The sequence below is a fragment of the Anguilla anguilla genome, chromosome 9 (assembly GCF_013347855.1).
Source record: "Anguilla anguilla isolate fAngAng1 chromosome 9, fAngAng1.pri, whole genome shotgun sequence".
NCBI classification, from domain to species: domain Eukaryota; kingdom Metazoa; phylum Chordata; class Actinopteri; order Anguilliformes; family Anguillidae; genus Anguilla; species Anguilla anguilla.
Genome location: NC_049209.1, coordinates 27,319,617 through 27,337,807, shown reverse-complemented (window position 1 = coordinate 27,337,807; position 18,191 = coordinate 27,319,617). Strand labels below are relative to the sequence as shown.

General features: G+C 40.0%; 1 protein-coding gene across 1 annotated transcript; it reads right to left on the bottom strand.

Moving 5' to 3' along the window:
• Nucleotides 1-494: 494 nt before the first annotated feature.
• Nucleotides 495-16,748, bottom strand: LOC118235404. Its single transcript, XM_035432669.1, has 5 exons — nt 16,743-16,748; nt 2,910-3,063; nt 2,541-2,642; nt 2,188-2,376; nt 495-1,667 (listed from the first exon to the last, which is right to left on the bottom strand). Exons 2-5 carry the CDS (start codon nt 3,060-3,062, stop codon nt 1,431-1,433), a joined length of 681 nt encoding a protein of 226 aa, XP_035288560.1. The 5' UTR covers nt 3,063; nt 16,743-16,748; the 3' UTR covers nt 495-1,430.
• Nucleotides 16,749-18,191: the final 1,443 nt, after the last annotated feature.

Sequence of the window (18,191 nt, the reverse complement as noted above, 5' to 3'; positions counted from 1 at the left end):
TGTGAACAATACCTCTTCACTCATACAGATTCGTCGACAACACGTGTTTGCACATCTTCCACATATTTTGAGTAATAACCTTAAATTGTAGCCCCACATATCACAGAATTAACAGAAAATGTATCATGACTAATTAAAGACACTACTGGTCTTATACTACTGGTCTTATAGGGACAATTAAGACAATAAATAAACAGAGAGAGAGAGAAAGTCCCACGAAGAGGGTTATATCTGTTTATCTTAAGACAATAAAAAATCTATCTACTTCTCAACTATTCTTATTTGTCATCTGAGAGATTTAAGCCAAAAGTGTAGCCCAGTGTAGCATTTAGGAATACTGTTCTGTTGAAATGTGAAAAGTTTCACCTGAGAACAATCATAAAATGTTCCATTTATTCATTGTGAAAAATCTATATTTTATTCTCTTCAAAAACACAAACTTCTTTGTATGGAAATAAATAAAACAGTATCCCAAACCATAAAATTAACATCCTTTAAGTATTTCAAAGTATTATCGTACCTTACAGAAAGTAACAAAACATTTTGAGTTTGACTGCTCAATATTTAACTTAGGCACAAACTTACTGTACATGAATTTTGAATGTAAGAAGGAAAATCTCACAATAGGAAAGACTTTGAAACAACAGATTATGAACAACAGAAACCCATTATTTTTATGACACTTCAACTTCAACAGTTTGTAGTGTTTTTCTTTTTTTGAAAACGCCAGACAGGAACATGTTTTTAGCCAACTCATTAGGGCTATTTTTCTTTTCTTATGAGGTGTCTTCTGGAAAGTTTCTAATTAGATGCCAAAAATGGAAGGTGTGTGGTGACGTAGCCTGAAGTTTTCCAGAAAGTTGTAAATCACTCCATGCTGGATAAAGCTATCGTAGGTATAGCTTTGACTGTTAGCATGGCATGAACATTTTAATGATCATTTACAAGTATGTGTTTTTACTCCTACTGGATACTTACACACTGCAATCATTTTTGTGAATATATCTCAGATACTCAAATACTATAAAATCTTTCGTTACAAAGGAAAGAAAAGTGGAAAGAAGAAGTGTGTGTGCTTGTGCACGTGACACCTAAAGTGAATTCATAATGAATACAAGGATAAATAATGACTGGATTTGGAAAGTTATTTCCTTGCTCTAAAAATGTGTTACCCACCTAATAATGTAATAATCACCTGGTAATATGATGTTATTACATTATCTGGTAAGTTATTATATACATGTCAAAACGTCAGTAGTATTGAAAAAGCAGCACTGGTTTATCTGTCTGTGTGATGTACATGTGTGTTTGTGTGCATACGCTCATGCGCGTGTGTGTGAGCGCATGCTTGTGGGTGCATGCAAGGTGTGCATTTGTGTGGGTGTTTCTTTGTTGAGGTGTAACATGTTTTTGACTATTTCTCCAGGTATTCACTTGGTATGGCTGTGTATTCGGCCAGCAGGGCTACCCCTGTGCTTGGCCTTCAGAAAGATGAAGTCTCGAGCTAGCTTTCCCAGGTAGTGCTCCAGGTCCCGCAAAACGATGTAACCCCCCTTCCAGCTGACCCAGAGGTCCTGCGTGCGAAGCAGGTAGGTAGGAGGGGTCAGTACCTGGGGCGTGGGGCTGGGAGATGCTTGTGGGAAGGATGCACCATTCAGGCTCCCCAGCTACAAAGACAAGAGGGAGATTTTATTTGCCGTTCCAAATTTCACCCACAATGATTGACGCTAAAACACTAACCTGTTTGTTACAAAACAAATGAGAGCTATTTAAAGAGGGGGGAAATGGTAGCATGTGTAGAAACAGTGAGGCTGAGAAAAGGAGATGCTAAGAAATTTAAGAACAATTTAACTAGCTAAGGCAAGATGCCTCAAGAGCATGGAATATGATCAGTAAGACAAAGAGAGTAAGCAGTTAGCGTAACGCACATCTCATCAAATTTCGTTAGTAGCACTTTGGTATCTACAGTCAGAAAGGATCCATACGCAGCTTTTAGTTGAGCTGAAGCTATTTCAAATGTTTCCTTCACTAGTAAAATGGTATTATGAATTACTTAGATCTACACCCCTCTGTTTTAACCCAAAGTAAAATAAATCCATTTATTTTTAAAACAAGTAGCATATAGTTGCCAGATTTGAGCTTTAGTAATGAGTTAAACACAGTATAATTTAGGGTGTATATAGTTACCTGTGAGGTGACTTTTCCAATAAGATCTTGGAGGTGTTCTTGAATTCTAGACATAGCCTGAATTAGATGTTTAGCCTTATTCTCTCCTGCGCGATTCTTCCAGAATTTTTTCATTTGTTGTCTCCTTATTTCAAGATGAACCCAGAATGTGTGCAGGTATTTAGGTGCTGTGCTCAGGCGTTCCCAGTCCTGTAGAAACCGATATATGCACACACACAAACAATGACTTTAGCGAATAGTAAGGCTTCCTGTTTTAATAGATTTTTAGCCTAATACACTACCTTAACTCCAACACACAAATACGCTACACACTTGTAGCATTAGTTACTTTGGTGATGACTTTCTGTTCTTACCTGCATGCTGATCCACTGAGAGTATTTCATGTCTAAGGAGGAGGGCAGAATCTTCAGCACTGTATGATCCTCATACAACCGGTCACCAAACTGCTGTTCTTTCTGGTACAGAAGTACACAAAGGATTTCAGGTTTTTAAGAATTTGATCATTTTAAGTCCACTTTTGTCCACTCATGGGATGTGTATGTGTGTGTGTGTGTGTGTGTGTGTGTGTGTGTGTACGTACGAATGCATGTATATGCATGCGTGTGTGTGTGTGTGTGTGTGTGTGTGTGTGTTTGCCTGTGTGTGAATAAATGCCTGAACGGATGAGTGGCTAATTATGCTGGCTAATGATGGTCTTTGCAGTGTCTGATGAGGACCCTTACATATTGTGGCAGCAAGCCTTGGACACAGGCACGAATCTTCTGGGTGAGACGCAGAGACTGTGAAAAATTTAGCACCCCCCTTTGGTGGGGCGAGGCAGGGCAGCATAGGGGCAGTAGGAGCAGCAGACACAACACCGACCAACCAGTAGTCATCCTGTTAGAGAGTGTATAGACAAGGCCAGTGTTAACGTCCCTATTTGAGGAGTACCATGCCTCATAAGAGGGTCAAATACATTTAAAAAATTAAGAAATAAAAATGATAAATAAAAAATAAGTGCACAAAATGTAGATAATAATTAGAAGAATTGAGACTGTTCCAAGCTATGTCATAGTCATCTTTGACATTGATTTACATACCAAATAAGAGGTAAACACTTTTTTTTTGGCCATGATTTTTTTACACCATGAAGATTGATAATGACAACAAGCAAGGTTTAAACACATGCTGTGCTAGTTGTTCTGCATTTTTTATGATACATTGACATTGACACAAACTTCAGTACATAGTGCCTGTAATTACAGAATTTACTATTCTAAACTGCAGAATTCCTTGTTGTTGTTGTTGTTGTTGTTGTTATTAGTATTGTGTTTTTAATCATTATGTTTATTCTACCATTAAGCTACCATACATTTTTAAAGTAAATTGTAAGAGTTTACCAGTGTACTTTCATGCACTGTCTGAAGAGACAGAAAATCTTGGCATACCTTTGTGTGGATTCACAGCAGTGTTCCTCCTGTATCTCTGTCTCTTGGGACTGATGGCAAACAACATGTTGCTTCTTTATCCTATATAGCATAACTATATTCTCTTTTTTCGGTTTCATTTTTATGTGGTTTCGGAGTTTTTTCTTCAAGCCAGATTCAGTCTGTAGTAAAACTCATGAGGCAACCACTGGAAGTTCCCCTATTTTACCCATTACAGTTGCAAGCACGTGTTGACTTGAGTTGTAGCTTACTTTTCTTGGGTCTGCTTTTTTTGTGGGCAAATACTTTGTATGTAAATTTAGGCACTTCTTGTCTTGAGGGGAATTGCCGAAATCACTTGGTGAAAAATTGTCACCAATCAGGGCACTCTCCCATCATCTCATCTGATTTTTTATTTTAACTGCCCTCAGACATTTCAGTAATTGTACCAACAAAAGTTCTGAAAAATTTCAAAATGTTTAAAAAATGTGTACAGCTATTTGTATTTCTTCTTTTCGGGTTTCATGCTACCTATACCACGTTCAGCGACATAGGGGGCGACATAGCTCCGGAGGTAAGACCGATTGTCTGGCAGTCGGAGGGTTGCTTGAGCAAGACACCTAACCCCTAACTGCTCTGGCGAATGAGAGGCATCAATTGTAAAAGCGCTTTGGATAAAAGCGCTATATAAATGCAGTCCATTTAAACACACACACTGAATTTTCACTGGGGTGAATCTTTAAATACCAGAATTATTGGTTACATTTTGAAACTAATTTCTGAAACTTGTGTATTCTATGTTTGCTTTCCTATTTCAGTTCATCAAGGGGAAGCAGATGGCCATTAAACACTAACAAACAAATCAAAACACTGATTTTTGCACTATGTGTTGTAAGCTGTCCCAAATAAATAAATATTAAAGTGAGGTACCTGTATGTGGTTATAACAGTCTTGTAAAGGATTATGATGCTAACTAGATTTATAAATTTTATTTTTAAAATTTTGTCAGCAGTTAAAAACACCAAGAGCAAGCCATGAACATTTTTTTTTTAAACTGAAAAAAGATGTGTTGTGGTCTTGTGTTCTTCCTTATATAAAAATAACTGCAGTGACTCACTGTACTCTTACACTCACCCCAGTTCTAGAAGTCCTGACCTCAGGGAACTCACCAGAAGAAACCTAGACCACATCCTAGGATTCCCTGGCTGACGCACTACTCTTGGTTGCATCACAGAAACAGCGACAAAGAAAAAAAAATGAAGCAAAAGTGTCAATGTAGGATGACTAGATGGGTCAAAAATCTATGACAGAAGCTTCTGTTTAGAAACATCAGGTGGTCTTTGAGAAAATCATATTACCCGTTGCTCTCTATATTGCACAGGACTGTGACACACAATATAAAATGTGAATGTGTTATGATCTTACATATAAAACATTATTCTTATCATCAAATGGTTAAATTAATTGTAATATAGTTCTGATATAGTTTCAGTTCAGTGTTTTGCCAATCTATTGTAAGAATTATGGTGCAACGTAATGTTTTCTTTTTTTGCTCATTCTTTGGCATGATGTAAAGGCAGTTACGTACAGTGAGATTGGTTTAATACATAATTGTTGGGCTCTGTATTCAGTAGTATGACATGCTGATGGGTACTGAACAGAAAGCTTATATTTATGCTGAGGTTTTTTTATTTTGTAAAACTGTCATCCACATTAATGCTGCTCTACTGAAATTCTGGTGGCTTCCACCTGAACTGGCACTTCATTGAATTCCGGAAGCTCTTCTCTGCTGTTTACAGAGATCAATGTTGCATAGTACTTCTCATTCTTTTCTCTCTTTCTTTTTATCTCTCTCATACACAGGTCCACATATGTTTTGGGGACCTTTTGGGAGCTTTTGCTTTGGCACAAGGGGGGGAGGGGTGGCCCTGGCCATGGCTCCAACCTACTTTTGGAGTATGCCATGTTAGCGAGCAATAAAGCGTACAGAATGCAAGATAACAACAACAACAACAACAATAATAATAATGTGCCCTGCAATACATTAGTGACCGGTCCTGGGTATATTCCTGCCTCTTGCCCAATGCGTGCTGGGATAGGCTCCAGCACCCCCCATGACCCTGACCAGAATAAGTGGGTATAGATAATGGATGGATGGATGGATGGATAATACTAATAATAATAATAATAATAATAATAATAATGATGATGAAGGGGCCAAGCAATACAGTCCCTCCATGCTACAAATTCTGTTGGTTGCCCAATTTGGGCCCATTACCATTAGCCTACCCCCCCACCCCCCCAACCCCCAAGCCTCATGGAATGCATGTGTACTGGCTTTGATGCCAAAAGAGAAAATAGTTGCAGATATATGGCCACTCTTCCTTTTTGGAGCCTTCATTGCCAAATTCATTGGTATATTGTGGCTATATTGTTTGACTGCACTATGGGGTCCCGTTTGTGAGTCTGAAAAGGAACATTTTCACATTCCCATAGCAAATTTCTAAATGTGGCAAAGTGTTTAATTAATATGTAGATTTAACTTAAATATTTAATCTAAAAGTCCCTGATTTAAGATAAATATTTGTTTTTCAACTACATACTGTATCTGTTTTATCATTGAAGTTTGTTTTAATGGAAATATTTCAAAAGTTATTAAATATTTATTTAGCAGTAAAGTATATATACATATACAGAAATTATTCATACCCATGCCAAATTTTGAGTTACAGTGAATTGTTATTTGATGAATAGGTTTCTTCTGGCTGGAAATGACATAAGGTAACAAAAGACGGTAAGACATTGTGTTAGAGATATTAATGAAAAATGTTACCTATTTCTATGTTTTTTTTTAACATTTTTACAAAAAATGCCATGCCATTATTCATACCCCTTGAAATTGTCACAAATTTTTTGAGGAAATGCAAGCTTCTATACCAGGGGTCCTCAATCTTACCCAGAAAGGGCCGGTGTGGGTGCAGGCTTTCGTTCCAACTAAGCAGTTACACACCTGATTCTACTAATCAACCACGATAGTCTTTGCTAAGGGCCTTGATTAGTAGGATCAGCTGTGTAGCTGCTTGGTTGGAACAAAAACCTGCACCCACCCTGGCCCTTTCTGGATAAGATTGAGGACCCCTGTTCTATACCATTCCAAATGGTCTTGGTCATTTCTACCATGTTCTAGAGCATTCTAATCAACTATAAATTGAGAACAGCTGATGCAGTTGTTGTCTAGTCAGTTTCTAGTCAATTGCAAGTCTTGGCTAAAACCAAAGAGCTTAGTGAGGACCTCCGGTTGCACCTTGTGGCTGCTCACAAGAAGGGGAAAGGCTACAAAGCCATATCCGAATGTTTTCAAGTGCCAGTGGCCACAGGGCAAAGCATCATCAAAAAGTACAAGGAGTTCCACACTGTGAAAAATCTCAAAGGGCGTGGAAGGAAGTCAAAAGTTACCCCTGCACTGGACCTTCCAACAAGACAATGATCCGAAACATACAGCCAAAGTGGTCAAGAAATGGTTAACAGAAAACAATATCAACATTTTGGAGTGACCCAGCCAGAGTTCAGACCTGAATCCCATCGGGAATCTGTAGAGGGAACTAAAGACCAGAGTGATGGCAAGGAAGCCTTCCAACCTCAAGGACCTGGAGATCTTCGCAAAAGAGGAGTGGTCCAAAATCCCAGTGGAGACGTACAAAAAGCTTGTTGGCAATTATAAGAACCGTTTGACTGCTGTGATGGCAAATAAATCCTTTGCCATTGATTACTGAGAAAGGGTATGAATAATTTTGGACATGGAATGTTTTGTCAAAATGTTAAAAAAAAACATAAAAATAGGTAATATTGTCAATTAATATCTCTAACGCAACGTCTTACCATCTTTTGTCACCTTCCTATGTCATTTCCAGCCAGAAGAAAACTATTCGTCAAATAAAAATTCACTATAACTCAAAATCTGGTATGGGTATGATGAATAATTTTGGACTTAACTGTATATATATGTGTGTGTATATATGTATAATTAAATATTTAATTAGTAGTAATTTTTATCACAATTGTGCATTTTATAATGAACGCACCAAATTTTGATGTTTCCCAGCTCTTGCTCTCCCACCGCCCTACCACCTGTGCTCTCGACCCTATCCCCTCATTTCTCCTCCAGGCAATCACACCAAATATCCTCCCATTTGTCACCTCCCTTGTGAACTCCTCCCTGTCTTCCAGATGTTTCCCCTCATCCTTCAAGAGGGCCCACATCACCTCGCTGCTGAAGAACCCCACACTAGACCCGTCCGTCATCCAGAACTACTGACCGGTATCTCTCCTTCCTTTTCTATCCAAAACACTTGAACGAGCTGCATCTAACCAACTCTCTGCTTTCTTCTCTCAGAATAACCTGCTCGACCCCCACCAGTCCGGCTTCAGGCCTGGCCACTAGACAGAGACTGCACTCCTCGCTGTCAGTGAGTCACTTCATGCCGCACGAGCAGCCTCCCTCTCCTCTGTCCTGATTCTGATAGATCTCTCAGCTGCTTTCGACACTGTGGAGCACTCCATCCTCCTGTCCTCCCTGGCAGCAACAGGGATCTGCGACACAGCCCTTGACTGGATTGAGTCCTATCTCTCCGATCATTCCTGCTCTAACCTCTCCCCTCCTTGATTTTTCCATTTCCCTAGGGGACACCTTAGTGACGTCATCACCCTGTGCCAAGAATCTCAGAGTGGTGATGGACAACAGGCTGTCTCTCTCCAAGAACATCGCAGTGGTAAGCCGGGCGTGCAGATTCTTCCTGTACAGCATCCGGAGAATTCGCCCCTTTCTCACCACCTATTCAACCCAGCTGCTGATCCAAGCAATGGTACTGTCCCACCTGGACTACTGCCACTCTCTTCTGGCTGGCGTTCTGGCATCTGCCATCAGACCCCTGCAACTCATCCAGAATGCTGCAGCTCGTCAACCTTCCCAGACACTCCCACGTCACCCCCCTGCTCACTACCCTCCACTAGCTGCTCGTTATGGCTCACATCAAATTTAAAACATTGGTCCTAGCATACCAGGCAGTCAAGGGATCAGCCCCAGCATACCTCCACAAGATCTTCAAACCCTACATGCCAGCCAGACCCCTCCGTTCCGCTACCTCAAGACGCCTGGCCCCTCCCCTCTTCGCACTTGAACTTCCCAGTCATGTCTCCTGTCTGTCTTGGCTCCATGATGGTGGAATGACCTTCCCGTGGAAGTCAGAACAGCTGAGACCCTGACCACCTTCAAATGACGACTGAAGACACCTCTTCAGGCTACACCTCTCCCCATCCCTCCATACCTCCATGTAGTCTCTAATTTTACGATGTAATCTTAGGGTTGTAGCTAGGTAAGCTGTTTATCTTAGTTGACTTAGTTGAGTAGGCACTAGTGCAATAACTATTGCTTGTTTTATTTGCATAGACTGCTTTGTTGCTGTTTTTTGTTGTGTTAATCAGATTAACCTACAGGGTCCAAGTTAAACTATGCGGTCGTTCCCTGCATTGGAACTGTACTTCCCTCTAGAGTTTTCAACATGCTTGTTCCTGGTTTTGGTTATACACTTTGTTGTACGTCGCTCTGGATAAAATCATCTGCCAAATGCCTGTAATGTAATGTAATGCAACGTTTAGAACCATTATGCTCATGGTTAGCTACACTATCTACACATGTATCTGTCTGAGTCGGCTAAATACATGTACATGTAACGAGTTAGTTCTGCCTGAGATGAGATTTCAACCAGGGCCACCCACTCGCCCAAAGACTCCAAAGACCAATGGGTTACCAATCATATTAAGGCAAAATCACCCCCGCCGAACTAGCAGAGATACACACACTACATATGCATAATCATAATTGCATGGAATCATAACATATAACAAGTTGTCATCATAATTGGCAAACCACCCAGTCCATAGCCATTTTTTTTTTTTTTTACAGTCTCTGGGAAAAACCAATCAACCTGAACGAACTTGAGGCGAGCTGACTGTCTGGCGTTATGTTTTAAAATATATTATCAAATTTTTACAGAGTTTAATTTCCATCTGTGACTGTACTGTGTCATGTAATCACATTATATGTATGACATTAATAATACAATTATGTTCAGTTATCTTCAATTTATGTTTCTCAGCAAAACGAATATGCTTAGCTAGCATATCAGCTTGCCAGTGAGCTAGGTAGGCTATCCGTGGTTAGCTCACGCTATTTTTTTTTCTTGTAGATCATCAAAACCAATGGAGAAAAGCCAATATACGCAAGGAGCCCCCAGGACCGATTCTGAGAACCACTGTCTTAAATGCTCTTGTCGGTCTCTTAAATGCTAAAAACATGTTCCTTTCTAAATGCCAATCTTACAAAGATGGTTAATTTCGTTAAATTCTGTGTGTGTGATTTCATTGTGTGTTTTATGTTATCCAGCAACTAAACCTTAAGACTCTTAATTCGCTTCGTGAAACTGAAATTTTTGCAGTGTTTATTCCAAAATCGTGATTATAGTAGCTTTGTCACATGCGTGAAGCATGGCCCAGGTAGACATTTAAGGAATGTACACGACTGACAAATTTGAAAAATTGAATATTTGCCGGTTAGGGTTAGCTGGCTAGTCAAATGGCTTGGTAGCCGAAGTTTCGAACTGTTTTAGCATAGGCTACTGGACTACCAAATATAGCAAGCTGATTATGCTTTCTGCCAACTAATTATTTGGTTAAGTAGGCTAAAGGAAATTACATTACATTACAGGCATTTAGCGAGCTGACTGTCTGGCGTTATGTTTTAAAATATATTATCAAATTTTTACAGAGTTTAATTTCCATCTGTGACTGTACTGTGTCATGTAATCACATTATATGTATGACATTAATAATACAATTATGTTCAGTTATCTTCAATTTATGTTTCTCAGCAAAACGAATATGCTTAGCTAGCATATCAGCTTGCCAGTGAGCTAGGTAGGCTATCCGTGGTTAGCTCACGCTATTTTTTTTTCTTGTAGATCATCAAAACCAATGGAGAAAAGCCAATATACGCAAGGAGCCCCCAGGACCGATTCTGAGAACCACTGTCTTAAATGCTCTTGTCGGTCTCTTAAATGCTAAAAACATGTTCCTTTCTAAATGCCAATCTTACAAAGATGGTTAATTTCGTTAAATTCTGTGTGTGTGATTTCATTGTGTGTTTTATGTTATCCAGCAACTAAACCTTAAGACTCTTAATTCGCTTCGTGAAACTGAAATTTTTGCAGTGTTTATTCCAAAATCGTGATTATAGTAGCTTTGTCACATGCGTGAAGCATGGCCCAGGTAGACATTTAAGGAATGTACACGACTGACAAATTTGAAAAATTGAATATTTGCCGGTTAGGGTTAGCTGGCTAGTCAAATGGCTTGGTAGCCGAAGTTTCGAACTGTTTTAGCATAGGCTACTGGACTACCAAATATAGCAAGCTGATTATGCTTTCTGCCAACTAATTATTTGGTTAAGTAGGCTAAAGGAAATTACATTACATTACAGGCATTTAGCAGACGCTCTTATCCAGAACGATTTATACAACTTTTACATAGCATTTTACATTGTATCCATTTATACAGCTGGATATATACTGAAGCATATATACTGAATTTCGGTTAAGTACCTTGCTCAAGGGTACAACGGAAGTGTCCTACCCGGGAATCGAACCTGCGACCTTTCGGTTACAAGTCCAGTTCCTTACCCACTGTGCTACACTCCGTCCCATTTATGATGTAGGAACTAGATTTTCATTAAAAATATATACTTATATATACACTACAGTGACTTCTGGACTCGTTTTTGTGAGAGAATTTTACTTCCGCATCTGCAAAAAAATCCCGCCAAAACCAGAAGTGACGTAACAATAAGAGCGCAGTCAAGTTTTACATTAAGAAGAATGGGTACCATGTCATTCTACAATCAATATCTGGAAATAAATATTGAATAAATATACAACATTGCCATTGGTTTTACGCGTACAGATGTCCCTTTTGAGTCTGAGTGGTCATATATTGTCTTGGACAATCTGTTTGTGAAATATACGTGCATTTGTGACGCCTGGGTACCTTGCAAAATAGATTTGCGTAATATCACACCTGTTGTTTACGGCGTTGTTGCCCTTTTTAGTATAGTCTGGCTTGATTGACACTTCATTGATTCAGTAGGTGAGAGTATAAGCTTTCTAACGATGTATAACATGTCTATTTTTTCTTTTGGAATAGTGTTTTATAGGTCAGAGTAACCGAAAGTTTTCTCATCATCGCATTCACTTACGCATTCACTCTGTGGTAGGCTACTCAGACGCTGAACCTGACGAAAACGTTGTCAACGATGTCTCGTAATTTCTTGGAGAATACTATTATTATTGAGGACTTCTGGGCATAACTAAGCCATATGTTTGCTGATAGACCTAGCTGACATCGTTTTTTGGAGAGAAAAAAAAAAAAACAGCGAACAACAACTCTTGTGTCCAAGTAATGAAATTCTCAGCTAACGCTGCTGTCTATTTCTCCAAATACCAAAATAGCAATTCATTGGTTGAGTCACAGTAGACAGAGCTGGGATTGAACTTTGAAAATGACCAAAAGTGGAGATGCACATTTTTTGCGACTCTGACTAGGCTATTTGTTTTGTTTCTACACCAGTAAGACCTCAATGAAAAATGAAACCCATCATTTTTGCCCCCTCAACACCACTTCAGCTCCCACCCCTGGACATTTTCAGCAGGGTACTGCTTCACTGTAGTTACCAATGGCCACACCTTTAGACCTGGACATCACCTTAAGTCAACAGCAACTCACAGAGCCTTCAATGTTCTGAGTATTAAGCAAACGGTTTGCGCGAATTACACGTAGGCCTAAATACGATCTCAAACTGTCAACTGATTCTTCTCATTTTATATGAAATGTCTATAGATTTTGCTGGTTTTATTAGGATTATATTTTTATAGGCTACGTGTATTTTACTATTATGGGATATTTTATGTGTACCATACTATAATGTTTTATTACAACCCTGACCCTTTTTTGTAACAGCAGTTTCAGCGGACCATCTTGGATCTGGTTCGTATTGTAGTGAACGCACATCTGCTTCACTACGCTGCGTTGAGACATTGGACTGATTGATTAGTTGATTGCCGGCACCTGGTTTTGGTCTCTATAAGGGAGACAAAGAAGAGGTGCCGAGAGGAGAGAGACAGGAGGTGGGCTTGTGAACGAGACTGGTTTCCGAATGGTATAACCGCAAGTGAAGCGATTAATCCTGCAGGTTACATGAACTTTGGAAACCAAGCGAGTGTATTTAAAATATAGCCCACCGGTCAGATTCATTTAAGTGTCGGGAAGCGGCAGTGCAGCGGAGGCAGCGAGGGACGCCGACGGCGTGGGACGCGCATTCTTTTTCTCGGACGCTATTTTTTCCAGTCGGCACCACCGGGACGCCGGTGGGCCTGGAGAGACATGTGACTGACAGCGGAACGACACGGGGGGGTCTCGACAGCCACCGAATGAGGGAAGTCCGGACCTTTTAAACTTTTCATTAACGCATGTGTGTTTGTTTTATGTATATGTGTTTGCCTATATTTTAATGAATTGTGTAAGGGAGTACTTGCTAGGTGGGGGAAAGTTTCAACTGAAAGTGTAATTTAGAGTGTTGTGGGACTAGTGATTATGGGTGGTGTAGCCATAATGGGGTTTGAAGTGTGAACAGTTAACTTATATTGACTTTAAAGTGTGAGCAGACCTAATTTAAGGGGAGTGTGATGGGAACAGCTTTTGAACTGGTATTGCCGTGACACAAGTGTGGACCTGTTTACAAGAGTGAAACATGGTGTAGATTATGGTAAAAAGCTACAGTACCTATTTTTAACTATAGCCTGGAATGTGCTTATCTTGCATGAGTAAGGTTGACTTATGCCACCCCTTGATTGCAAGTTTTTAAACTATTGTTAAAGTAATAATCTCGAAGATTTTCATTAAAATAAATGTCTGTTAAGTCACTATCTATCGCCGAATTGGGTAACACAATGGTGATTGAGCCTATTATTATATTAATTTATATTATTAATATAATTTATGATTAAAGAACTGGGTGTCTGTGGTGACATTTCCGGGAAAAAATCACAAGCGGCGCATGGTTAGTGACGCGTTTTCCATCACCCATCAGTGGTTGGTCCGCCAGAGAGCGTAGGCGAAGCTAACGCAACAGGCTCGCTCTTCAACACACTTGTGTGTGAGCGGTGTACTGTTTTTTTCTGGTGCCTGCTGGCGTTACAATAATTATTATTAATCATATTATTTGTTGATGTAGATTTCGTATTACATTTGGTGACAATGTAACGTTACTAAATTACGTAGCCTAACTATTTGCACAGCTAACGCTAGCTACCGGACCATGTCAAGAAAGGCAACATTAGTTTATACAACGTTGCGCACAGTATCCATCTCTCATATCAGGTAACGTTGCGTTAGCTAGCTAGCTAATGTAATTAACACAATTTAATGTCAGCTAACAATTAGAAAAAACGCTAGCTAATGCTACCGACTGGTACCGACCTCGCAAAACGTCTCTCGAATGCAATGCTGCCTTGTTGCAACGTTGCAATGTAGCTAACTAAAGGTCAGTTCAGATCAATGATTCGCAAAGAGACTGGATGCAACTTGCAAAATTCCAAGACGTCTGATTGTAAACGTTCTAAAACTGCACTTAGCTATTTGACAAGGTGGGTCTTTTGAGACCCCGGGCAACGGCTTAAGACGCTCTGCAGCTAACCAGTTCACACCGCTGCAATTTTCTCTGCAACATTCTAAAACCGTTTCGTCTGGTTGCGAATCATTGATCCGAACTCGCCTTAACGATACTGTTATTTACATTGCCATCAAGTTTAATGATCGGAATAAAGCCGAGGTATAGGTGGAGCAGAGCCGGGTCTGATTTCTGTGTAAAGATGTCAAGCCGGAGAAGACTAAATAACAGTAACGTATACTGCCGTATTCTTTTATTTTATTACGCTTCCTCATATGTTCCTTCAGCCCGGATGCCCTTTTTTTTGATAATCTCCTTTGTTTTTGTTTTATTCTTCTTGTTCTGATTGCTAATTTAACACCCAGCTCAGCTTTATCCTCGAACAGTTTAGCTAGCAAAACCAGAAACACCAAGGGTAACATTTTGCAAGGCAGTTGTTTCAAAAATATCACGCAACAACAACGTTACTTTTATAACAACCATTTTTTATTCAGTAAATAGTAACTGTTATAGTTCGCGTGGCCCAGGTGCCAACTGACTGACGTCACACAGGCGACACTGGTTGGACCCGGTTGGATCTCTGGGAAGTGAGGTCCAAAAACACACCTGCAATTACTGCTTTTCGCCATTGGTACCGCCAAAGAGAACGAAACGGAAATCTTCGAGATTGTAACTTTAAGATTAAATTAGTATTTGGGAAAAATGATGCCTTAATACCAGCTGATATTGGGCTGGTATCACCATAGAAGCCATTCAAATATTTTTATGGATCTGGTAACTCTCTTTTTTTATATTATTACAACAGTTTGCAACATAAAACTTGCAAAGGCCTATTCGCACGGGACTAGTATTACCCAGAGCCATAGAAAGAGAGAGTCGCGTCAAAAGAGGGTCAAAACGCTGGACGGTCACGTGTTTCATGTAGGCTTCAGATAGTTCCAAACAAATCGTGGCGGGCAATCGTTTTCAATAAGAAAGATAACAGCAATAGAGAGAACAGCGATTTATGGTAATTAGTAAACAATATATGCATTAATATACTATATATTACATATATTGTATGTGAGTGTAGTTACATGAATATGGTTTTTAAAAAATGAAGGTAAAAATTACCTCATTAGAGGATTAGTGTGACCAGCTTTGTCGACATATCTCTTGGCTAACCAACGAGTTGCTTGCTACTGTACTGCATTGCTTTTTTGTTTATATTATGTTCTTAACTTCTATGGTAGTCACGAGTAATCACATCCTAATGTAATCTTTATGACTTTCAGATACGACAGAATCAGGCAGCAAGTACGAGAGGTAAATATCAGTGAATGTCAACAACTGACAGCAGTACGGGTCAAATGGACTGGGGCAGCAAGCACATCATAATGTTCAACGTGTTGTCATTGGAAATCCACTTGCAAATAAGCGTTTCATTGTTCTGTATATGTAGCTCCCTCCAGTAATCACAAGCAGGGGTTCTTTAATTCAACTGGCAGTTTATTCCGATTGCACCAATCATGGATTCATCCAGAATCACCATGCCGTGAGAACTTAAAGAAAATAAAACACAAAATAAACATCTTGCAATGCACTTTGTATTCTTAGTCATTTCTTACAGATTACTCTTGACTTTAAATTAAATTCGCCATAGACTCTTTCATGTAGGCCTAAACATTAGCCTATACATGAAATGTGAAATATAAGAATGAAATATGAAATGCTTCACATAAATATTACAACATGAAAATGGCAAGTAAATCACATACACATTCGTTGTCTTAGCAAACACGAAGATTTCAAGCCACACCATCCTCCCTTCTGTATTAGCAGCCAATGAGGTGTGTTTTGAAGTGTTTCTATCGTTTTTACAAGGTGTATTATGTGTTTAGGTAAACGGTAACGTTGGCGAATTTTGGGAGAATTACTAGCTCACGATGTGAGAGCATGAGACATGTTAACACGTCTCATGCTCTAATTCTCCCAAACAACGTTACCGTGAATAATTACGAGGCATCTATTAACTGGAATCTCAACCAGACCTCAGTCTCGCGGCTACGCCGTGGATGTATAAAGAGAAGGGCTACGCGAGATCACAACACAAAACAAAAAGTTTAAAGTGGCTGTAGTTTATCTAGCTATGCAAACGAAGAAAAAAGGCGAAGAAGATGGTACGTTCGCCCTCTAAATCAGAGTAGGACGGAGAATGGAGAGTTTTGCCTGTACATTCGGCAAATGCGAGTTTAGACGAGGGGTCCACTTTCTCTTATTTCCGAATGTGTGCTAGGCGTTTTGATGACTTGCTGAAACGAGTACCACCATTCATCAAACATGCGGGAGCTCACAGAATTCCCATCTCCACAGAAGAGAGATTGGCGTTGACTCACCGTACATTAGCATGTGAATTCAGCCCTCTGAACTCTCAATCGTGACGTAACCAACTATGTGATATTTGGACCAATAGCTGAGAGGGGGAGGTCGGAGAACAAGAAAGAACTTTTCGAAAAGTTCTCCATTGTGGCCGTCGCACACTGCACCGTACGAAAACACAACACCGCGTCTTTTTGTTCGTCCGTTGTTCTGATTGCTTCGTTTTGCTCAAAAAGTTCTACTTCGTACGAAGTATACTGCCTACTTAACCGTAAAATACGACCCCAAATCACCGAGATGCCGATTCCCACGGGACTAATATTATCACATGACCTCTGTGTTTGGATGGGCTTTCTGTGAGTTTTCGCATGTTTGATGAACGGTGCTACTCATTTCAGCAAGTCATCAAAACGCATAGCACACTTTCGGAAATAAGAGAAGCGGACCCCCTTGTCTAAACTCCGCATTTGCCGAATGTAGCCTACAGACAAAGCTCTCCATTCTCAGTCCTACTCTGATTTACAGCGCGAACTTACCATCTCCTTCGCCTTTTTTTTTCTTTTGCATAGCTAGATAAAAACTAAAGGCATTTTAAACACTTTGAACTTTTTGTTTTGTGATCTCGCGTAATTCTTCCCTTTATACATCCACGGCGTAGCCGCGAGACGGAGGTCTGGGCGAGATTCCAGCCCCAGTTAATAGCTGCCTCGTAATTATTCACATCCCAGCGGAACAGTGTGGGGTGTTCTCACTGAGTAGGCTATACCGACAACAGTGTTCGTGGACATCTTCGCCGGTGGTTCTCAATCCAGAAGTTCTTCTTACCGAGTATACTGCCAGCTTTACGGTTAGCTAAAGTAATGTGACGAGATAAAGCTGTGCTTAAAATCTCGTGCCGTGAGTGACCACCTGCGCATGCGTCCTTCTACAGCGTTTGAATAAACGCCCTAAGTGATTCTCTGTGGAGTAACCACAAAAAAGTTGAATAGCCTATTTCAAAAATCTGAATACAAGCAACAGTGTCTGGAACTAGCTGGTCATTTTGGTGTAAGCAGTTTGAATGTAGTGCAAAAACTGTAGGACTAGTTAGAGCTTGAAAAATCGGGCAGAAAGTGCAGATAATAAAATAAAAAAATATGCAAGATAGCAAGATTGGACTTGCCGGAAGCAAGCCCACTAATTATTATTATTATTAGGGGTCCAAGCAGTGAAGCTGGTGGAACCCTATTGTATCTGTTAGGATTATTTGGGGTCCAAGCAGCGAAGCTGGTGGAACCCTATCGTATTTGTTAGGATTATTATTCTTATTTTTCTCCGCTAAAAGTGTCGGAGGTTCAGCAAACAGAAGTCCTAGACCAACCAAATTTGGTAGGTGGGTTCCTATGGCTCCCCACTACTCAGACACTACAAATCACATATGTCGGCAAGATGGTGGCGCTATAACAAAGGGTCATATTTAAAAGGCC